General features: G+C 41.6%; 2 protein-coding genes across 3 annotated transcripts in view; one reads left to right on the top strand and one right to left on the bottom strand.

Moving 5' to 3' along the window:
- Window positions 1-22,236, bottom strand: part of chchd7 (coiled-coil-helix-coiled-coil-helix domain containing 7) — a 33,956-nt gene extending 11,720 nt beyond the window's left edge. The window contains exon 1 of one of the 2 annotated variants that reach the window (XM_039789982.1): window positions 22,197-22,236. The gene's annotated coding sequence lies outside the window, so the exon portion shown is untranslated. Of the gene's footprint in view, window positions 1-21,664; window positions 21,703-22,196 lie in introns of those variants that run through there. The other variant, XM_039789983.1, reaches the window with a different exon arrangement.
- Window positions 48-23,505, top strand: plag1 (pleiomorphic adenoma gene 1). The gene is made up of 3 exons (XM_039789980.1): window positions 48-184; window positions 19,584-19,940; window positions 21,455-23,505. The coding sequence occupies exons 2-3, from the start codon at window positions 19,693-19,695 to the stop codon at window positions 22,644-22,646; spliced, it is 1,440 nt and encodes a 479-aa protein (XP_039645914.1). The 5' UTR covers window positions 48-184; window positions 19,584-19,692; the 3' UTR covers window positions 22,647-23,505.
- Window positions 23,506-25,197: the final 1,692 nt, after the last annotated feature.

Here is a 25,197-nt window from a genome sequence, read left to right as displayed (position 1 = left end):
CGGGGCTAAGCCATAGTGCGGTTGCATCGCAGCGCATACACAATGGCTGCTCGAAAGAGGGGAAAGCAAACAATTTTCAGGCCCGCCGCGTCTAGCAAAAAATATGAGAAAAAAATTATTAAAAATTCGGAAAATAGTTGAAAGTGAAGAAAAACCCGACAGAAAGGATGTTAAAGCGACCGGGGTAAGTTTGATGTAAATTAAGTCCACGGTTATTCAGTTCTTGAATTAAAATATCGGGGTTATTTAAATTATGAGAGAGGGGTGAGCTGGGGAAAAAGTTTGTGTTAATCAGTAGGCTACCCAGTTTAGGACCACAGAGAAAACCAAGGCAAGGCACACGTTTGGGATTTTATTTTTTTTTTTTTGGTAATGAAATAAAATTGTGTCACTGGTGATATTAGTGTCACGGTGCACGTCCGCGAACATTAAAAGACCACGGGAGCCAGGAGAATAGGAAAGTTGAGTAAAGTTGAACATAGCCTTCTCACTTTGTTTATTTTTTAAATATAATAACAGCGGCAGCGCGAGGAGCACCGACAGCAACAGGCGCACTTGGATTCACCAATAATGTCCATTTTTCCTGCCATCTGTAATCACATGTATTTTTGCTATAGCCTACACACACTTCATCATAAGCGTCAACATTGTCCTTATCGAGTCGCATCTCCTTTCCAAAAAAAAAAAGTAGCCTAACGCTAAATGCAACCATGCAGCGGCTATGGTATTTTGTCACGCTTCACTTTGAGGCTATATGTGTGCTATAACGCATTCGTAACCCCTCTGTAAGTAGCCCTATTGATCACGATGTCATAGGCTACTGATGACAGGTCGGCTATGAGCCGCCTGCAAGGCTAACACACAAGAAACTGCTTATCAATAAAGTAGCCAAAAATGGAGGGAGAACTTCACAGACTTAAGTCAATGCAATGCTTAAGATGTGGTTTGTGGCAGCCTGCATCCCAGCTTTGCCGCAGACATGATTCTTTTTTTTTTTTAAAAAGACCCACAAGTGAACTTGTGTTGAGTGTGACTGCCGTGGCAGGTTGCACTGCATGTGTGCACATTAGTAGCCTAATTCGGATTTACTAGATCTGGTCCTATAGCCTGATAGCTGCTGCGGATGTTAGGCTACAGCGTGCAGGGTAAAAGAGAAAGCCTGTCATGTCACGTATATATTGAGCGTTAAACACAAGCTTGCATGGCGGCTCTGAACGTCGGAACAGTTTGGAGATCAGAAGCATCTTGTAGCCAGTGTGTCGGTGTATTGGTTAGAAAGCTGACATTGAAATGTGTTTCTTTGAGAGGAAGTTCATGTGTTGTCTCAAGTCTGTGTTCCCACCTGTCCTCTACCTTAAAACCAGACCTAAAACTCTGATCTGATCAGGAATTATAGGTCTCAAATAGTTCTGAAAGTGCCATGGCATGATTTTGCCTCTGGACTTTTATACAGCAAACTGGCTGCTGTTTGCATGTGTTCAGCAGTGGGTGGACATTTAAGTAAAATATGTGTCTAATACCACACTGTAAAAATACACTGTTACAAGTAAATGTCCTGCATTGAAAATGTTTTCTAAAAGTATATGAGTAGCCTATAGCCTTATAGTATTGAACCCTCACATTTTAGAAACTGTAAACAATCCAAACAGTTGCGTGTTTAATCGTTAATAATAAAACATCAGATTTTATAAACTTAATGTGTTTTGTGTGCAGAAATATTGATGTGTAAAGTAACTAGTAACTAAAGCTGTAACAGATGAATGTAGTGGAGTAAAAAGTCCAATATTTCTCTTTGAGATGTAGCGGAGTAGAAGTAGAAAAGTGGCATGAAAAGAAAAGACTCAAGTAAAGTACAAGTACCTCAACATTTGGACTGAAGTACAGTACTGGAGTACATGTACTTAGTTCCATTCCACCCCTGTGTTTGTCTTTATCAATAGAAAACAATCCAGTCCTGATAATGCTGATGTAGGCTGGAGAGAAAGACAGAGAGTTGCATGAGAGCAATGGTTCTTTCTTTGATTCAGAGGTTTGCGGTTTGCTCCACATGGGAGTTAAAATGCTGCTTTTAGTCGAGGCTATAAGATGTAGCCTGATTTCAATATATTCCATGTTAAAAAAAAGTTATACAAAAACACTTTATTAAAACGCATATGACGAGGAAGAGAGATGACTGTGAATGTGGGTTAGTGTAAGCATTGTTATGGGGTGGTGGATTATGGAAATGGGTTTGTTGACTTACTTAAAACATAAAAAAATAAAAAAATAAAAGGGTTTGGTGCGTGTAAAATTAGAGATGTATTGTTGTTTATATTTGATATCCTGTTGTCAAAATATCTGATGTATAAAGGAATGAGTTGAAGTTGAATAAGATTGGTGAAACATCACAAGCTTCAGCTTCATACTGCTCCTTTTCGGACAGTTTCTGAAAATATTAATTATAATATTATTTTTTATATTATTTGTAAAACTGTATAGATATTGTTCTTTTTCCTTTGGTGTGTTGCTACGCACTTTTGTAGTTTTATATTTTATAGTTTATATATATATACATTTATTTTTGTTCAAAATAACTAAAAAATTAATTATTATTATAATTATTATTATCATCCTTAATGTTACTCATAATGATTTAAAGTGACTTTTTATCAGTACAAAATATGAATTATTAAGGTACGGAAGAGGATTAGGGCCACTGGTGAAAAACGTATTTGAGTTCTGACTTAATTCTCAGAATTCTGACTTTAATCTCAGAATTCATACATGTGTTATAGTAACATTTTCTTTGAAATAATTTCAAGCGCGGATATGTCCTAATGATTGCATAAATGCTTGGCTGTTGTCAATGTAGTTACGTGCACTGATTTAGCTCATTTCTGTTAGAAATCCATGAATCACATCAGAGACAAGTGCTCATCTAGTCTACCTTAAATAGGGAAAGGCTTGAGGGCTCGTTCCTGTAGCACAGGGGTCTTCAACCGTGTTTAGCCCTCGTGTGGTCTTCCCGTCCACCATGCAGCTTGTCGTCCTTTTGAAGCTTTTTATTTTTTTACACCTTTGTGTGGCTTTTTTTCTGCCCTTTTCTTCCACTACCTCCGGATATACCACTAACATCAACTTATTCCCTTATTATTTTTTATTCAAGGTCAATAAACCTCATTTATATGAAATTATACCTCATTTTGGAGTAAAAAACAAAAGCTGAAATGTTGAATTATTTTCGACAAGTAGTTACGATTGAGTGCATAATCCCAGACTGTCAAAGTTTAGTCAGGAGACTGTTTAGAAAACCATTCCATAGTTTTTTTTTTCAAATGCTACGAGATCTGATCCTTATTTGTCCTTGAGAAGAGCATTGTATGGAACAATGCATGTTATTTTTAGGAAATTTGAAGAAACTTTGAAAATGGGTCAAATTTGACCGGAGGACAACAGGAGGGTTAAGCCAAGGACCCCTCAGCTGAAAAAGAGACGATTAGGGATCCCTTTTATTTTATTTATTTATTTATTTATTTATTTATATATATATATAGTATAAAATTGAGCTGCATTATAAATTGGGCATACAGTAACATGTAGGGCGGCCTTTAGTTATACCTTTTATGGTGCATACAATACTAAGCTATTCAAAATAATTGTTGACATATTCCAGCCTGTTCTCGTGAACCAAACATTTTGAAAAGCTACGAAAAGATAAGCACTGATATCATATGAACCTGTTCATGAGAATGCGTTGCATATTCATATATTCATACTAGGGATCGGCCGATACTGGTTTATCAAGGCCGATAACGATACCAATTATTAGTAGTTTAATGAAACCGACAACAGATATTTGGAGCCGATATGCATTTACAGTGAAAATGAAAATCTTTAAGTCAAAATTACGATTTTGGAATGTTACAAACGCCAACACAAACTTTTGTTTAAATGCTTTAAGCGGGCGCCTGGTTAGGTCACCTGGTAGAGCGCGCGCCCATATATAGAAGTTTACTCCTCGACGCAATTTAACCAGGTAGGCCGTTGAGAACAGGTTCTCATTTGCAACGGTGACCTGGCCAAGAAAAGCGTAGACGTGCAAGACAACATACAGTTTCACATTCAATACAGTACAAGAAAACAGAATACAATATGCTACATAAAGTGCAGAATAAGCGGGCATTACAAATGCCGGTACATAGTGAGGTGTAAGTAAGTCGATGGATATGCAATATACATGAACAGAGAGTCTATATCACTGCTGAGATGGTGTAAAGAGTCAATAAACAGTTAGTCTAGTGGTCTAGTTAGTGAAGTAGATCAGTTATAACACAATGCATATGAATAGACAGTCTAGATAAATGCTGAAGTGTAGTGAAGAGTCAATATACAGTTGCAAGTTGCGGTCTATTAAGTGATGTAGATCAGTAATAACACAGTAAGCAATAATCAGTCTATATAAATGCTGAATGTAGAGAAGAGACAATATACAGTTAGTGCAAAAGGTGGTCTAGGTAGTGATGTAGATCAGTAATAATACAATATGCAAGAAACTATTCATGAGCTCACCCAGTTGCGCTGGGTAAATGATGCTGACAGCCAGGCTCTCATTGGCTAGCTGTTAGCCAATCAGTGTCAAGCAGCTTAGCTTGTTGAATATTAATGAGAGCTGGCACAAATTGAGCCGAGTCTTCCGGCAGGCTTTCTATAACACGCTAGAATGGCTTGAAACAAGGTAACCAAGGCATTTTTTCCCCACAAAGAATGTTACAGAGTCCATGGTAGAACTTCAGACATTACCACAAAGTAATGAAATACGTGTGGCAGGGCACCTTTAACTATCAAACAATAATTTGCTGGCCCCCCCTGCAGCAATTCTGAGGACCCCCCTAGGGGTCCCGGACCCCCTGTTGAAGGTCTCTGCTCTAACAACTCTCATGGTTTAAAGTTACACACCATGTTTAATTTAATTGCAGTAATACATGCATTTCAGCTCTTTCCACACTCACAATGATGCAGTGTGCTGCATGGGTGATGCACTAAACACTTTGTACCAGTATAGATGTACGGTATGGGGGTTTGTCAAATTTGATGGATATCCCGTAAAAAGAGTTATCATGTCAACTTTTGTACTGACTGACAATTCTCCATGCGGAGAAGTTTTAGTCTTGCGTCAAGTCTTTTCTTTTCATGCCACTTTCTACTTCTACTCCGCTACATTTCAGAGAGAAATATTGTACTTTTTACTCCACTACATTCATCTGTTACAGCTTTAGTTACTAGTTACTTTACACATTAAGATTTCTGCACACAAAACACATGTAGTTTATAAAATCTGATGTTTGATTCTAAAGTTAACTAGCCGACAATATAACGGCTACAAGTCCAGCTGACATGATGAGACCATTAGACACACAACTGGTTGGATCCTTTACACACACTACAATGGGAGGAGAGTTCTGCATCGAGCACTTTTACTTTTAATACTTTAAGTACAAATTCCTGATGATGCTTACATACTTTTACTTAAGTCACATTTTCAACACAGGACTTTAACTTGTAACAGAGTATTTTTTTTTACAGTGTTGTATTAGTACTTTTACTGAAGTAAAGGATGTGAATACTTCTTCCACCGCTGGGCAAATGTGATCTGTTTATTTGCTGGATATCTCCTGTGTTTGTTCAGCACAGTTTCATCTATTTGTGTTTTATTAAATTAAATGTGTCTTTTTAAAACTTATTGGTTGGGTTAAATCAAGAGCTAAAATCCGTCTCGGTTTGAAATAGCTGCATGATCAAATGTAATAAGCTAACTTATTTGTATGCATCTGTCCGCATATGGAATCCCAGATGTGGGTTAACAGGGGTTTCTAGACTGATATTAAAAAAAAGCTGATTGGGTCAGAATCTTCAGTCTGTAGCAGGGACATCGTTAGGCCTATTTTATGGGTGCTGAAGCTACCCTAAAATGTTCCTAAGCCCCCCTAAATAATAATAAGAACAACAATAATAATTAGATTTTTTTTATACAGTGCACCCTGTATCACTTACTACGGTGAATCAATCTTCCTTCACCATTCATCTGTGTGCGTGTCGCTGTGTAGTGTGTCTGTTTTAATTCTATTTTACAACTGTCAGCTAGTTGAAATGGCAGTGTTAGAGGCTCAACGAGAGCCCACGCGCCGCACGGTAACGGTATGTGGACATTTAAACAAAGCAGAGAATCAAAGATTCTGCAACTGTAGCAAGCATCTCATTATCACTAACCGTATCCCCATTCATATTTAGACGTATATATATATATATATATATATATCTCCAGCTACAAAATAGCCGAAAAGTTGAGCGTTAGACAAAGAGTCGTGCTATCAAGATGATGCAGCGCACCGTCTGGTTGCATTGGTGTGAACTGGCAGCTTTCAGAGCGTTGCAAGTAACTGGGGGATTCATCTCGTCTCGTCGCTACTCTTTGGTCTGAACTCCCTACTGTATGTAGCTTACCGGTGTATCTTTCAATTCATTGAACAGATGGATATTGGAGGATATTTTAGCAGAGAGAGAGAAAAGCAGGAGATTGGCAGAGCAGTTGATTCTGATTGAGGTCAGTAGTGGTCTACAGGTCTAAGGATTGTTTGGTTTTCTTCTAACAATAAGCATTTGTTGGCAGGTCTAGGCACTGAGGCATAGCCTAAACTAAATGATTTCATTATATTTATTACATATGCTAGCTATATTCTGACCAACTTAACTTTCTGCATTAATTGGCTGTGGTAAATTAAATAAATATGTAGATGTTGATTACATGTAGGCTAGGCTAAACATGAGCATATGCCCACAGATACACATGTGAAAATAAAATGAAAGCAATCCTACATACAGTACATACATACATACAGTAATCGTTACTCCAAATCTTTTATTCCTTCCGTCATCAGGTTATTATATTTAGACAGTAGCCACTTTAAATAGGATCCTTATCTAATAGTAAATAGCTTTATCAATATCAATAATTGTTGATTTAAGTCATTTAAGTCAACTTGTGTTGTCAAATTTCACTATGACCTTAAAATTCTGGTTCTTGGGTTATACTGAATGCAAGCCAAACTACACAGAGAAATGACACTGATTGAACCAATCCACAGATAGTTACAGTAATTAGTGTCATTAAATAGCATTCTTTGGACATCTTATCTTATAGAGAGAGGAACTAGATATAGTATGCTATTACTTTGTCACACATTTACATGAGCAGACATAGCATTTAAGTCATTGCTTACAGAAGAACTCATCAGGAGCAAAGTCTGGCCTAAGTACATTTCCCCCATGCAGCTTTGATGTGTATAAAAGCTAACATTACAGTAACTTTTGTTGAACAGAGTAGAAATGGAAGAAGAGGATATGTCTGTCACTTTTAACTTGTTAACATCTTACAAATACCCTGGGGGCTAAGCACCCCCCTGTCTTTAAATCCTAGTGACGTCCCTGGTCTGTAGTGCAAGCTGGTTAACTGTAAGTTAGAGGAGCTACGGTGCAGGAGCTTTTTGGGGAAAAGCATTTTTTTTTTATCCCTTGTGTTTTCTTCCTGTCGACTTTGCAACTTGTTGTCCTCCCGGGTAAACATTGAAAATCAACCCTTTTTAGACACTTTTTTTTTTAAATGTTTTTGACTTTTTTATAAAGTTATTTTTGCAATTCATGGACAACAAAACTGCATTTATATGAAATTAAGGCCTACCTCATTTTTTAGTTAAATGTGCTGTAGATAGGATTGGGAAGATCCAGGACTTAACCAAAAAATTTAAACATCGACAACTTCTCAGTCCCTCCCCCCTTTCTGCTAAAGCCCCAAACGGTCTCTAAGCCCCTCCCCCCACAAGGGAGAATGAATGTGTATTCATGAACAGTGATTGACACGCAGTTAGACACCCCCCCTGGCCCTGATTGGTGCATCTGAACGGTGGATTTTTGCAAATCCCACTACAGGCTGTAGGTGGTGCCAGAGGAGCTGGATTTTTATTTAAATGACCTGCTTCATGTAGTTCTACTGGAACATAGGGTCAGTTTCAGCAAATATGACAGAAAGTTAGTTTTATAAGACTTAACTACTGCATCTTTAAAAAAAAAAAAGCTGAAATTGTGAATTATTTTCGACAAATAGTTAAGATTGAGTGGATAATCACAAAGTGTCAAAGTTTAGTCAGGATACTGTTGTTTGGAAGCCATTTCATTTTTTTAAATGCTATAAGATGTAATAAAACACCCAAAATTCCTTATCCTTAACTTTACCTGCAAAAAAACATTGTACGGAACAGCCAATGTTATCGTTGGGCAATTAGCTTGAAAGAAAACCCAAATTTCTCATGTAGAAACTTTGAAAAATGGTCAAATTTGACCCAAGGATAACAAGAGGGTTATATAAGGGAGGTACATGGAAGTGGTTTTGACTATGGGGGTATTACAGATTTTGTCTAAAGAACCGCTGGCAGCCATTTTTAAAATGGGAGGATGTAGTGGTCAGTGTTGTGGCGTGTCCCAGTGACGTGCCCACTCCCACCGGTCTGTCATGAATATTTTTCATTTTGCCAATGGTTCACCTGAATGTCTTCTGTTGATACGGTAGCACCGACTACATCATATCTGTTTCCAGCAAAACAGAGCGAAAGCAGAAAAAGCAGAAAACACGTTATGTTCTTCTTTACAAAGGAAATAAATGTCAGACTGACTGACTGACATGTGATGTGCATTCTTCTTAGTTAGTTTTTAGAAATGTCTCATGAATATTATATTATATATTGTCTCTAGAAGTGTATTATTCAACTTTTGTTTTGGTCAAAGAAGGAAAAGATAAATCGCAATACTCAATACTATCTAATCGCAATACTTCTAGAATCGCAATAAATGAAAAATCGCAATACAAATCCAATCGGCAGCCACGTATTGTAAAAGAATGAAATTAGGGCTGCAGCTATCGATTATTTTAGTAATCGAGTATTCTACCGATTATTCCATCGATTAATCGAGTAATCGGATAAGAAATACTTTTGTTTTATTGAAGAGCAATAATAAAAAATAGTTTGGTTTAATTTTCGGAAAAAGCAACATGTTTATTGCCTTCATTGCTTACAATATCATATCTCAAAAAACTAAACATTAAGTGCATTAAAGTGCCATATCACATTGTTTTTAAAGAAAAGAATTTCTGAAATGCAATAACAACCTCAAACTACATTAAACATACATAAACATTACCTTAACCAACTTAACTAGGGGCGACCAAAACGATTGCCTAGGGCGTCAAAACTGTTGGGGGCGCCGTGTCGTCCTTAGGTCTACTTTTCATTAATAATAGAATTAGAACGACAAGCGAAATAAAACATGTTCATTAAACATGATCATCCTAGGGCGCCCCCTCAGCCACACGTTTACTTGTCAACCTTTCATTACGCGACGTTTTCAGTCTACAGGTCAGACTCAAACACACGGAGCTCTGAAGCAGACCTGTGCGTCGCTCAGTGTCCACTCTCTCTGGAGAAATAGAGACGAGCAGCGGCACAGACACGGAGCTGCTGCAGGTTTATAATGGACGTGCTCTGCTGTGGGCATGCTGCGGCAGATGTGTCCCTATTTCTGCGTAGTTTTGTGTTTCCACCTCCGATGTAGAGCAGCGTAGCCTACAGCCGCTTCCCTAAACTGTCTCATTCAGAGACCAGCGTCCCAAACGGGGCTCTGTGTCTGGCAGCAGGTCTGAGATCTACCGTATCAGCAGAGCAATCACGTAATGCACAGCAGACTATGGTGCAGATGGATTATTTTCTGAAATATAGTGACTTTATTCTTGTAGTAGCCTATTGTATTCTCACTTTATTTTTCTCACAATATCACAACTCCTCCAAACCTCAGAGAACACAGATGAGATATACTGTATTTTGAATGTGCACAAAGTTTTGAACATGAGCAGAAATCTTGCTCAAACACATCTGAAATATTACAGTCCAGTGGTTTATTAATTCATTAAAATGAATTAATGTATCATTCAGGTGAATAATTTTAATATGCACATTTAAGGTGGTTACTTCCTCAACAAAAGAAGCAAAAGTGGGAAGAGTAAATGATGCCTAGGCTACATGTTTGCTGACTCAGATATAATTAGAAACAGAGAGAAATAGAGAATAAATAGATGAAAGCAATACAGAATGCCTGAGAGCCTTACTGCAAAATATTCCATGATGTTTTTATATTTGCATTGTAATCTATGTTCCCTTTAGTTAAAGATATTTCCAGCATAATTGATTCAGAAAAAGGTAAAAAAAGAAAGAAAAAAGTGCATAACAATTCACTAGAATGCAGGAATTTAAGTATTTAATGCTCAATGCATCATAAGTCACCATGCACACAAATCTGGAAACAAAACACTGGCCTTTGGTTTGCCAGACCAGTTATGATTATACCAAATGTTAGTGCCAACTTACATGGAAGCTAGAAACTAAAATGAACATACATTGCTACTCTATCCCTGACACAGCGCTGTGGAGATCTGGCAGTGCGAGACTGGGGGGGGGGGCGCAAAACTCAATCTTGCCTAGGGCAACCAAAGGGCTAGAACCGGCCCTGGGGGGGCGGGGGGGGGAATAAACATGAAATTTCTTAAGCGCAATTACTTTTTTGTTCAATATGTTTATTAAGTGTTTTCAAAGTAGTATAATACAAAAGGGCAAAGATTATGAGTAAAATAATATGCCAATATGAAAAGAAAAGGAGAAAATAAAAAATAAATAAATAACAAAAAACCTTGGGCGTATAAACAATGAAATGTACTGTTACATCACCCATACTCTAAAGTAAAAAATAAAAACTGAGTTTATCAAAGAAGAGGCAAGTGGCATATTGTGAATCTCACAACTATTCAAGGTCTCCATCAAATTGAGCAAGATGGTCTAAGAATGGCTGCCAAATCTTGTAGAATTTTTTAAGATTGTCCGTCATGCCATATCGGATTTTCTCCATATGTAGTACAGAGGTGAGTTCTGTTAGCCACGTCTTGAAAAGTGGCACTGCTTCTTTAAGCGCAATTATTGAAGGGGACCCAAATAATGTGTGTAATTGTGGAACTCCAGTAAGTAGGCTGGCAAAGCTATTTTATTCACTTTAAACATTGGATGAAGGGAGTCTTTTCTCTAATACAGATGATGCGGAACTGAGAACTAAGCCTTCTAGAAAGCTAGCTAGCCCACTAGCCGGCCGGCCGGCCACTAAATTAGTAAAGTTTAACAACTTAAAGTTTCATTCACACACTCTTGTCACAGGGTAGAAAAGCACAACGCTCTCGCCAGATGAGTGACAACTTTGTTAGGCTTGTCTTCGGTCACTAGTGAAAGCATGGTGGATGGAATTAACAAGCTAAAGTTAGCTGATTAACTATCCATCAAGCTACCAAACAAGCTAAGTAACTTTATAACTGCTAACATAGTGGACTCATGGAAAAATACATAATCTTTTTTTGTCATGACTAATTTATTAATGACTCAGCATCATATAATGTTCAGCATCTCATCAGTATGAGGGAAAATAATCACTTTGTCTGATGTTTAAAATAGGGCTGTCCCAAACGATTATTTTTTAAACAATTAATCTAGCGATTATCTTTTCGATGAGTCGATTAATCTAACAATTAATTTTTCAATGAGCGATTATTTTCCCATTGCTCAATTAACAATTTACACCAAACAAATTTCAATAAGGTTCAAATCTCTATTTACACTGCACTGTTCAAGTAAAATGAATTTTTAGTGCAACCTGAAGCCAGATACAAAAATAAAAACTTAAAGTAAACCGAGCAAGTACAAAAAGAGTAGCCTGTATTTGCTTTTTTTAACAGTAGGTAAAATAATGAATAAGCTCTTTTTTTAACATCCAAGCTCTTCTTCCTTTAATTTAACTTTAATTATTTTTATCTAAGGGCTGGTTAAGCACTGTAGGGAGGAGAAGTTGGACAGTTTTTTTGTCTCGTTCCAGTGATTGGCAAATCTGGGTGTTGGCGTTGGATATGCGTTAGCATGTTAGATGTATTTCCACTCACATACCCAACAACCGCTGAACAACGCCAACACACAGTCCTCGTCTTATCCACCACTCGCTCGCCTGTAGGCTACTACTGGAACTGACCCGAAGACCGACGTTTTCGAGGCAGGGACGGAATGAGACGAGAAGACCTGACACGGGAGGCTCCAGACTGCAGCCGTACAGTCTCAAAGTTTTTCCAAACTTGCGATCTTAAAGAGGCCGGCGGGGAACTCTTGTGGGTCGCCACCACTCGCCATACTCGTCCTTTCGTGCTGCTATCTCTGACTCACTCACTGGACCGACCATCAACCTGACAAAAAACTGCACGTAGGCGGAGGAGCTCGGCTAGCTTCAGAGCTAAGGCGAGGCTACAGTTTAGGTGTCCTTAGAACCTGCGTATCTAACTGTAGTTCCACATTACATTAGTTCTGCATTACATTAATTCATTTGCATGCAAGTTTTATTTATTCATTTTATTTAGTGACGCGTCGACACATTTACGTAGTTGATGACGTCGACTATGTCGACGAATTGTCCCAGCCCTAGTTTAAAGTACATTGAACAGCCTACTTTCTGACGCAAGTGCGTTTGTATTGTTTTAATACTTACTTAATTGTTGTTTTATTATCTACAGTACACAGCGTGGTTTTAATGATATTTCAACGGGGGGACCCTTAGATGGCTTGGGGCCCCGACCCCCCACTCGATTTTCTGCCTATGTCTTTGTTTTGTGAAGCAGCTACAGGAAGCAAAATTACGAATCCCACTATGGCCACGCCAAGTCCCGCCCTACGAAGCAGCTCGATTGGTTAAGGTTAGGATAGCTGATTGGTCAGGGGATAGGACCTGAACAAATGGGGTTACGTCACCTTGCGTAAGCATGGACGCCTGGCCAATAAATGCTATTGAAGGGCGGGTCTTGGCATGGTCATATTGGGATTCGTAATATTGCCTACAGGAAATGTATCCTCAGTCATTAAGTTTTGTGACTCAGTGCTAACTCCTGGTTTGATTAAAAAGTCTCCATCAATACTTTTTTCACACTTTTTGTCAGTGGAGTCTTGACTTCAGGTCTTTTCTCTATGTCGGGACATGCACTGGTTACGTTACATCACATTACATTTATTTATTTTCTCCGAAGCAAATCGCACACAATCAAAAGAAATTGCAAGAATCATGCAAATGCATCAACTTCAGCAAATATGCTTCAAGTGCTGACGGACGCTGGTCTATTGGTCTATTGGACAGAATAGAATAGTGAAACCTTCTGGTCTCAGAAATAATGGAGCAACACTAAATTTGCGGGCCCTTGGGTTTTCTGGTTTTGCTTTGGTGTTTCTAACATTTTTAGAAGAAGGCGAACCACATGAGCAGCTGACAAGACAGCATGTGAAGGAGAAGGGCCCTGCTGAGAGAGAGAGAGAGAGAGAGAGAGAGAGAGAGAGAGAGAGAGAGAGAGAGAGAGAGAGAGAGATTATGTTGTCCTTGTTGCACAGACAACGAGCGAGGTGTGGTCAAAATAAGTTATGGATTTGGAAGATATCATCTGTTAAATCATATACAGTATAGTCTCAAAATGCAAGACCTTCCTCCACTTTTTTTCAACCTGGACACTGTTTCCCCATTGACGTGAACAAAAATCTTTGAAATTGGTCCCGTATTGAGCGAGAACGCAGTGACGGTCCGCTGTGAACCGGACCCAATGGGGCAATTGTGCACCCTCGATCTTTGTCCACTAAAAATTGTTGTTTTTGCCACTGCCAGGCTCAGAGTGTTGTTAAAAGTGACAACATTATCCATCTCGCGAGGTGACTTGTTGTCCGAAAAACAGCGCTGTGGAGAGTGGAACGTGAGTCGGGAAAAAGACGTTCCGGAAGTCTGTTGCTTTGGAGTAGGCCACAGAAATTATAGGTTTGTGTTATCTTAAAGTTTTCAGTGCCATGGCGGCTTAATATTGAAATGATTTCAGGAATGTGGATGAGGTAATCATAATTTGATGGCCGCCTGTGGATGTGGAGCTCTTACAAATTGGGGAGAGAGAGAGAGAGAGAGAGAGAGAGAGAGAGAGAGAAAAAAAAAAAAAAAAAAAAAAAAAAAAGAGAGAGAGAGAGAGGCAGCAGCAGCTGCGGAGTGTTTGTTATGTAAAAGATTTTCAATAAAAACAATGGTTCATATTTGCTCATGTCTCTAGCACAGCCCTGTTGATTAGATGGGGGAAATCCTCTGACGGGGGAGGGGGGGGGACACAGTGTTGTGAAGCGTCCGAGGGATCAACCCTGGACATATCATCAGGGGTGGGGCTAGAAGGGGGGGCACGGGGTGGCTCTGCACTTTAAAAAGTGGCAGACTGAGCATTTACAAAATGTGTATTGTATTTGGATATAGGGCTGGGCGATATATCGATATAAACAAATATATCGATATATTTTTAAATGAGATATGGAATTAGACCATATCGCATATATCGATATAGTTCAAATGTGATCCTTGCTCCCATAGATATGTCGCCGTGAGGTTCTAAACATACGTCAAAACCCGCCGCCATCTTGGAACAGGGGTCCGAAGCATTCAGATCAACGCTAAAGATGCCGGACTTTTGTACTGCTTAATTATGTTCGATAGAGGAAATGAAAAGAACAAACCGCAATGATAACATTTAACAGGTGACAATGTGTTTTATGATTATATATGCCGCCCGACCAGCAATCTGAGCTCCGGGCGCAGCGGAGGCGGAGAGCCCCGTGGCCGGCGAGCGTCTCTTCCCCGGGCAAAAACACAGCTTCGCCTCGCTGCTGCGCGCGGTCCCCGCTGATCCAGATCGGACCAGCCAAAGACAGAGTGGTGATCGGTAGGATCTTACGTAGTCCAGGACGAACTGTATGTCGATATCGGCGAAAGTTCCACTAAGTTTGCCGGCGGCAGGCGGACTGAAATAAGCTACAGCGGGGCAGCGGCCGCCCTCCGGCCTGCAGGATCTGGAGCTCAGTGCCCGTTAAAATTACATGTAACGCTTAAATACATACAGAAATAAATAGTGGAGGAATGAGCCTGGACATTTTAGTCTGTTTAAACTTCACCTTGAAGCAGAAACTCTTAGTTCAGAAGGGTGAAGTTTCCGTTTGGACTCAGATCTGTGAACCGATCATAATAAATATTCTTTGTATTAACACATTAATTAGTTTCTTTGTTTTGTAGTCGATAGTTCATCTTTTAGTTTACTTAAGTGGAAGCAGTATCAAGTGGAAGAATGGGACTATAACCTAGGCTTACAGGCATGAGGCATTACATTTTTAACAAAGTAGATTATATTAATATCAAAAGCTTAATTGACCTTTGGAACGAATCACAAATAGCCTATGGAGCTTTGATTTCAAAAAAGTTACTCCTGTTATACAGTATTTAGGTTTACATTTTATTGTTATTTGAACAGCTGAGCATTTAATCATGAACCAGGTGAAGAAACCGGTTTATTATTTATTTGATTTTGCAACTGTTTCTATGAAACTACTTGTGACATGTCATATTTGATTTGGGCTTTGACTGAACATTTGCTCTCAATTCGCGGAAAAAAATATCGGGATATATATCGTATATCGATATTCAGCCAAAATATATCGGGATATGACTTTTGGTCCATATCGCCCAGCCCTATTTGGATATATAAAATGGGTTTAAAATGAAAACAAGTGGAATTAATAATGAATAGGGGTGCGACGAGACAAGATTGTAACACTATTTTAAAGGAAACTTCAATTAAGAAATATGACTGGAATCTAAACTCAGAGAACCGAGGTTACAGCGTAACCAAGCGTTTCACCGCAGCAGGAAACGAATAGGCTGCTCTTTTATCGATTATTATTGATTATTGAAAGAGAGCGATCTGCGCTAGTCAGCGCCACGCTGAACTGCAACACTGCCGTCCGTGATTGGTTATTTGTCCACCCTTGTGCCACCCAACTTAAAAAATCCTGGTATCGCCCCTGCACATCATGACCACCAATATCAGGCAGCAACATGTCCCACTCCTGACAGCATCGGCATTCTTCCTCTTTGGGCATGTAGGGGCACAGCATCATGCAAAGCACCCACAGGAGCGCCACCAGTCTCCCGAAGCTCGCAGCTTTGCAACAGATTTCCAGAACGCCTTTCACCCAACTCACGTTCCACACTCCACGCCGCTGTCTTCAGTCCATAAATCCCTTCGCGAGCACTTTTAGCGGACAAAATTCGAGGGTGCAACCCCATTGGGTTACATTGCCAGGGCCGTAGTACTTGAGTCCAGACTCGGAGCGAAAGCCTTTTTTGCCAAACTCTGTACGAACCAATGGGACCTTGAAGGTAATAAAGGCTTGGGAGCGTAGGCTGTGGCTGCAGTGCTTGCGTGACATGCAAGTGGATAACTATGTTGGCAGGATTTGTAGGTGAAGTTATACAAGTGCAAAAAGACACGGTTGTGTATGGCGCAGAGCTGTTGTTTGGACTCGAGACGTTTTTCTATTGTCTCGGACTTGTCTTAGACTTGTTGGTATTTGGACTTGGACTTTTTCGGCCATTGTACTCGCCAAATATGCTTTTTTTTTCTAAAGTAACTTTCTCCTTCAAAACAAACCCATTGAGAAAACAGGTATTGGTTTAATTCAAAATCCATCTAGAACAGGCATTGCCATTGGTCACCTGACATACACCTGGCTGCATCATTTATCTGAAATATCCTGAAAATGATTGCTGCCTGATGATTACCCAGGCATCAGTAATTTCCAGGATTATTTTTGCCATGACTGTCTCTCATTTGGACTCGGTCCTGACTCACCGGTATTCTGCACCGGGCGCGTCTGCGCTGCGTTCCGGAGGCGTCGCGGGCTCCGCGTGCAGTCGCTGCCATTCAAGGCAATGCATGATATTCCACCAGCCGCGCCACGGGGCGTCCCAGAAGTGTGCGTGAAGCGGCTCCCCGCTCCGCTAAAGATACGCGCCAGGTCTATTTCCAGGCGAGCCGCGGGCCGTTCAGTTCAGTTCCAATATCGTTTATATGTCCTCTACAACACCACGGACGACGAAAGATTCATCTCGGAGGTGGAAAACATAATACGACATCACAGATCCTTTTTTATCAGGACAACGCCAGAAAAGAGAAGGCATGGAGTTTAACTGTAGGAGAGCTTGGAGTGGAAGGTAGATACTAGCTTAATAAACACCCGACTGTTCTGTAAAGTACTTGTAGAGACAATATAATCTGTAAAATGGGCAGGCAAGACGCTCCGCTTCTGAGACTCTACCGGTGTGGAGAATAGCTGTCAGCCTCGACTAGTCCTAGACTTGGACTTGTCTTGGACTCGACACAGGTGGACTTGACTACAGCCCTGTACGTTGCAGTCCGGTTTGCGGTAACAGCGTTCTCGCTCAATACTGGACCAATTTCAAAGGTTTTTGATCACATCAGTCTATTAGACACAGATGCATGGGGAAAATGGTCCAGGTTAAAAAAAACGATATTACCCTTTAACAAAGCAAGCTCTCTCTTAACCCGGTTCAATCACCATGGTAACTGTGGTAACGTGCATGGCTAACTGGCTATGGAGCAGATTACCATGAGACGATCCAATCAGAACCTGGACTGTTGACCAATCAGATCAGTGGAAACATGGAGTCATCATGCCTACAGGATCCTGACAGGGACAAAAGTATTGACTTCACAATAAAGTGACGAAGTACTAAAAGAGCTCCAGATATTTTGTCTCGGTCAGAAGAATCATTTTGTTGTTCCTGGCTTTCCATGTGTTCGTTCACCACACTGACGATTAACAGGATTCCTGACGGTGTTGATGCTATTATTTCATCACTACAGCTGAGAATAATAGGAGGAGACTTTTATATTATTGGAAATAAAACATATACCTGCTGTTTGTTTGTTTTATTAGAAATGAATAAACTCACACTATTGAAAAGCTCCCAGTAAGTCATAAATGCATTATTTCAAGCAGATAAACTTCATCAGACATGAACTACATTTTTTCTCCTCTCTATTTGGCAGCAGGAACCACCTGAATGGACGGATAGACAGACAGACAGACAGGCAGACAGATAGAGACAGATAGAGACAGACAGACAGACAGACAGACAGACAGACAGACAGACAGACAGACAGACAGACAGACAGACAGACAGACACAAACAGACAGACACACAGATATAGACAGACACAGACAGACAGACAGACAAAGAGACAGACAGATATAGACAGACAGATATAGAGCCCTATTTTAACGATCTGAAACGCAAGTATCAAACGTGAAACGCAAGTAGCTTTGTGGGCGGATCTCTGGCGCTGTTGCTATGATACCGGCGGGATAAATGACTCTTGCGCCCGACGCAAATCTAAAATGGGTTGGTCTGAAGTAGCTAGGTGTGGTTTGGGCGTAACGTGAAAATAACCAATCAGAGCGTCATCTCACATTCCCTTTAAGAACAGGCGTATTGTTCCATGGCGGATTGCTATTATGACGGCGGATTTGCTTGGCGCACGCCAGCGGGAGCTGTCTTCCCTTCCTTCCTCCCCCTCCCCCCCACTCCATCTCTGTCCACCCGCATCGAGTATCCAATCCCACCGTAGTTCAACATCACGTCTCCTTAAGTCCTCTAATATTTCCTCATTTATGTCATCAACACATCCATGATTCATGGAAATGTGTAAAACACAACAAGCCACAAAGAATGCTGGGACTTTTTGAGGACTGTACTGTAAAGTGCCTCCTGACCTATCCAGACACCTGAAGCGCATTTTCAGTAATATTTTATATATATAAATATATATATATATATCCTTTTTCATGCTACATTATGGCCAAGCATGCCACAGACAGACAGACATATATAGACAGACAGACAGACAGACAGGTATCATTTGAGCTCATGTCATACCCCGACTTTCTGATTATATTGCTTGTAATTAACCCTCTGACGACGAAAGACACCCCGGCACGTCCAAAACGATGTTTGACAAAACTCCTACTCAAAAAGCTATTTTAGAAATTTCATTTCATTCTTTTATTTACTATTTTTAATCAAATATGACCTAAAGACTTTGGGAAACTCATTTCAAGCACCGAAACAAGTCGTACAACACATCATAATTTAAGGTTTGTTTTCAAAAGAGATTGGACTTCCAACGTTTCAGCTTTAGCAGCAAATTATCTTTTAACACATTGCTCTAGAAAAAATGTGGGCGTCACTATGCGGAAAGCTGAGTTTGTTCGGAACATTTTGATATGAAACACATGGGGGTCAGTTATATGCAAATACACTAAAAAGGTAAATTTAAGAAGATATGTGAAAATGCCCTTAGACCCCAGAGGGTTGTTTAAGAACTCCTCGTGGGTCACATGGACGCTCTGAGCGCAGGGCCAGATTAAGTTGAACTTGTGTGAGATGGGCCTCAAATCAGTCGATTTATGACTTAGGTTTTAGTGTCTTTAGTACTGCCAGCAACTCAGTCAACACCCTGAAATTGAACCGTTCAAATGATCTTTTCTCTCTCTCTTTCTCAGGCCCCTGAGTCCGGGCGGTGTTGAGCACATAAAACTGGATAGAACAATTGCATCAGTACTAGTTGGGCACTGCGCCCCTGTCCATGTAGCTGCTCAGCCCTAGAGTGCCATGGCCACGGGAACCCAGGGCCACCGCGACCACCTCCTGGAGAGAACCAAGCTCGCGCCGCCCGCCGGGAGGCGCAGGAGAGCCGAGGGGAAGCCCAAGAAGAATTTCTCTTGCCAGGAGTGTCAGAAGGCTTTCAACAGTCTGGAGAAGTTGAAGGTGCACTCGTACTCTCACACAGGAGAAAGACCGTACCGCTGCTCCCACCCCGACTGCACCAAGGCTTTCGTCTCCAAATACAAGCTGCTACGGTACAGACACGCAGCAGTGCCCAGCAGGCTGCAGCATGTTGCTTTTCTCTTTATACCTATAGATACAGTGCTAAGCATACGTGAATACACCCATGCTAAAGTTGAGGTAAGAGGAATAAAAAAAAAATCATCTTTTGGAAATTGATCTTAATGCCTTAATTACAAAATGAGGAAAAATCCAACCTTTAAGGACACCAATTTTCTTTGTGAATGAATAATGTATCGTAAATTAACAAATGTTCTTCCTTATAATACAGTGGGGAAAAAGTAAGTACACCCCTATGTTAAATTCCCATAGAGGCAGGCAGATCTTTATTTTTAAAGGCCAGTTATTTCATGGATCCAGGATACTATGCATCCTGATAAAGTTCCCTTGGTCTTTGGAATTAAAATAGCCCCCCCACATCATCACATACCCTTCACCATACCTAGAGATTGGCATGGGGTACTTTCCATAAGATCATCTCTCAATGCACATCAAACCAACTATTAGGCTAACTGAAATAAAACCATGCCAATCTGTAGGTATGGTGAAGGGTATGTGATGATGTGGGGGGGGCTATTTTAATTCCAAAGGCCAAGGGAACTTTATCAGGATGCATAGTATCCTGGATCCATGAAATAACTGGCCTTTAAAAATTAAAATCTGCCTGCCTCTATGGGAACTTAACATAGGGGTGTACTTACTTATGCCCTCTGTATTTTAAGGAAGAACATTTATTAATTTACTATACAATATTCATCCACAAAGAAAATTGGTGTCCTAATGTTTGTAATTAAGGCATTAAGATCAATTTCCAAAACATGATTTTGTATTCCTCTTTTTAGTCAACTTTAGCATGGGTGTATTCACTTATGCTTAGCACTGTAGATAGATAGATAGATAGATAGATAGATAGATAGATGCTACTCCACCAATAGACCATATATTATATACCTAAAATAGAAGTATTCTAAACTAAGTAAAGCGCTGTCATGTGAACCGTCTATAGTGCCATAGAACGATAAATCTGAGCAGCAGCTGCTGGTTGTATTTAGCCTCTACAGAGCTCCGGGACGCCGGCTACCAGCGGCAGTTGTTCAGCCGCCAACAGGTGACTGTGAGCCGGCTACAGGCACCTCCAGATGACGGTGCTTTCAGGGGCCGTGGTAGTGGAGTTTAGACGGAAAAAGTGAGCGTCATGGGGCAATGACCGTTAAGTCTAGGCACCAAAACGACTAGATAAGTTTAGGAGAAAGATCGTGATTGAAACAATCCCCTGGACTCACTGGTCTAAGTGGTTCATTTGCTCACTTGTTAAACGTCCGGTGCTATCGGGAGCCAGTGCGGCCGCAGCCGAGCAGGGCATAGTAACATAACATAGTGCAGCAGTAATCAGAATGATGTGTTCATGCGTACTAGTTTAGACTTTCTCTCCAGGTTTTGTGTTTATGTGTGATGTAACGCATGCCTACTACTTAGAACGTGATTGCAACAATTTCTGAGTGCTTATAGAATGTGTCTGTGTTCCAAGGCATATGGCGACTCACTCGCCAGAAAAAAACCACAAGTGTTCATACTGTGAGAAAATGTTCCACCGCAAGGATCACTTAAAGAATCACCTGCACACTCACGACCCCTACAAGGAGGCGTTCACTTGCCAGGAGTGCGGCAAGAGCTACAACACCAAGCTGGGCTTCAAGCGCCACCTGGCCCTCCACGCCGCCAACAGCGGAGACCTCACCTGCCAAGTGTGCCTGCAGCCGTTCCCCAGCACCGGGGTCCTTCTGGAGCACCTCAAAACGCACGCTGGCAAGTCCTCCGGCGGGACCAAAGAGAAGAAGCACCGCTGCGAGCATTGCGAGCGGCGATTTTACACCCGTAAAGATGTGCGGCGCCACATGGTGGTGCACACTGGACGCAAGGACTTCCTCTGTCAGTACTGCGCCCAGCGCTTCGGCAGGAAGGACCACCTGACGCGTCACGTGAAGAAGAGCCACGCTCGGGAGCTGCTAAGGGTCAAAACTGAGCCAGCTGATTCGCTGGAGCCCGTTGTCTACGATATGGCGTCCGGGGGCATCAAGGACGAGCTCCCGGGAATGGTGACGCCGAGGCCGCACCAGCTCAACATGTACGCGGGCCCCGTCCTGGACACAGAGCCCTTCCCCACCCCCACACACTCGTTTTCTTTTAAGTACCCACTGGGCTCCAACTTTACCTCATACAGCGTCTCACAGGAGCGGGAGCAGAATCTAAAGGGAGAACTGGAGACCTACCTGATGGAGCTGCAGAGCAGCATGCCCTCCTCATCCTCTGCAGCCCAGGAACCCCAACTCTCCTCCTCCAAACTGGAGCTGGAGCCTCAAGTGGGCGTGCTGGAGGACGTGAGCGAGGGCGTGTCCCTGTCCAAAATGGCCACCCCGATGGCGGCAGCCGCCGCCGCAGGCGACTCTCTGGCCTCATCCTCCTCCCTGATGGACTTCTCGCAGCTTTTTAACTTCCTGCCACTCAACGGGCCCCCGTACAGCCAGGCAGGGGGCGGCAGCGTGGGGCAGGGCGTGGCCTATCCACCCAACGAAGAGCCGGCACCTCTGGGCCAGCTTCCCCCCCAGCCCCCCGAAGGCCCGGAGGCTGCAGAGAGTCCGCTTCAGAGGCTGCCCTCCTCCTTCATATCCAACCTGAGCACACCCACTACACTGCCCCGCTTCCACCAAGCTTTTCAGTGATCCAGTATGTGCTGGGCCTGACGCACACACACACACACACACACACACACACACACACACACACACACACACACACACACACACACACACACACACACACACACACACACACACACACACACACACGTCAAGCTACACAACCACCCCCTCAGACAATGAAAAAAGATGCTACACGTGTTTGAAGATATTAGCACTTCTATCCATTTCATATGACAACACATAAACACACAGCGATCAGCACTGAAAGAAGGCACACACACACACACACACACACACACACACACACACACACACACACACACACACACACACACACACACACACACACACACACACACACACACACACACACACACACACGCTTTCTAATGGCTACTGTTGGGATGTCTTCTTTTCACCTATGAAGCTTTTTATTGACGAGTTGGCAACTTTTTTACCCCCCCTCCCCCTTCCCTAATGACGTGTTCACATAATAGCAGAAAAAACTGATCCTCTTGTGCTGTGTGGATGTGCAAACACAATATCCAAATTCTTGCTATTTGCAAGTTTTACAACCTAACATCATCTGTTGTGATGACCGACAGAAAGAACTATTTCCAAGGCCTGCCGGCTACAATAAACCTCTTGAATCGTAGCACGAGTATGGAGAATTCAGCCATGGTTGTGGCTGTGCTCACAAAGCTCAGCACGCCACGAACACTTTAATGGAGCAAAACCTGTTTTTCAGCCATGATGTGAACATGCCTTTGCTGTGTCAGGTTCAACATGATTAAGTCTTTTGGGGGTTGGAGAATTTTCACGTAGATAATATTCAATATTCATTTGATTGCAGTGACATTTTCTTTTCTTTACTTAACCCCCCCCCATGCTTTAGAATAGATTGGCCTTAGTAAGCAGATTTTGGGATGTACGTTATTGTTCGGACAGCACTTTGAACTTTGTGATTTCATCTGTCATCACGGTTGACCGTTGCTTTACGCCTTTCTTATTTGTTGTAGGGACCAAACTGTAGTTTTGGGATTTCTTTTGTTCATTTACATCCATTTAATACAGCTGACCATTTTCCAAAGCGTACCAAATTTTGGGAGATTTGTTTTTGCAATGTTCCAGGCAGCTATTGTGTTTCATTAATTTCTAATCAGTATGGAAAATCCATTTACTGGAGTCAGCTAATCCGTTACAGTGACCTTGTCTGCTTGTATTTTTGTCAGTACTATCACTGTAATATATGCGCTTGCATTATGCAGAAACATGCACGGTCACCTTGTCAGCAGCAGCAGACGTAACGTTCACTGTGATGATTACACGACCCGATTTCAAGTCTCTACAGTAAGTAGTGAAATGATAGGAAAACAATGGCTTCCTGGAATTTGGGGAAACTCAATCCAAGCATCTCAAACTCAAAGTAAAAAGGCTTAAACATGCAAAACATCCATCTGGTCCTCTTGAGCAATCCATACCGCAGAAGTTCACTACTACTACTGAGCAACAGTATTAATTCAATTCAATTTTATTTATAGTATCAAATCATAACAAGAGTTATCTCGAGACACTTTACAGATAGAGTAGGTCTAGACCACACTCTATAATTTACAAAGACCCAACAATTCCAGTAATTCCCCCAAGAGCAAGCATTCAGTGCAACAGTGGCGAGGAAAACCTCCCTTTTAGGGAGAAACCTGGGACAGCCCCAGGCTCTTGGTAGGCGGTGTCTGACGGTGCCGGTATTACAGTTTCACTTTTCATTTCAGCAGTTGGTTGAATTTCTCATCTAGTTTTATCTCGATTCTCCAACAGTGGGGACGTTTTTATGAAAGCTGACGTGATGTGTCTTTGGAGTTAGATTTCCCCTGAAACGTTACTGTAGACTGTTCAGGGCGCTGACACATCTCATCATCCAACCCGTTCTCGCTCCCAACTCGTAAAATACTGACAGCGTCAGATACAAAAAAAAACCTTCAGCATCTGTATGGATCTCACCGGGCAGAGCAGCTGTAAGATGATGTAATATAAACAGCGACAACGGTAGAGCGTAGTATGAAAGGCCGAAATGCCGCTGAAGGAGAATTGTTGGGGAAGTCCTGTAAATCAGGAATTTCCCACAGGAGACCGGGGTTCATGTCCCGTTCTTGTCCCGCTAGCACTGAAACGTACATTTTGTAACCCCACCCGTCGTCTTTTCCTTAAACTAACGGTCATGTTATTGTGCCGCACGTCAGTTAAAACGTACGTCCAGACCCAGAGCGCCAAAAAGTGACGCCAAGGGTCCCGACCAAGCGTGTTTAGATATGACGCTAAAGGAGGCACCTGACAGAGCGTCCGTAAGTTACGTGATGGGAGTGAGAATGTGTTGCATCATTTCAATATGGAGATTATATGGATACCAAGGGCTGTCATTTTACAATTCCCCCCCTTAACACCCTATCTACCACACACACACACACACACACACACACACACACACACACACACACACACACACACACACACACACAAAAGAAATTAGGCTCTGAATCGTGACACCCACACACATGTTGCCATTCACTGTTGA

The sequence above is a fragment of the Perca fluviatilis genome, chromosome 22 (assembly GCF_010015445.1).
Source record: "Perca fluviatilis chromosome 22, GENO_Pfluv_1.0, whole genome shotgun sequence".
Taxonomy (NCBI): Eukaryota; Metazoa; Chordata; class Actinopteri; order Perciformes; family Percidae; genus Perca; species Perca fluviatilis.
Note: the sequence above shows the minus strand (reverse complement) of the source record. Positions and strands in the feature narration are given on the sequence as shown.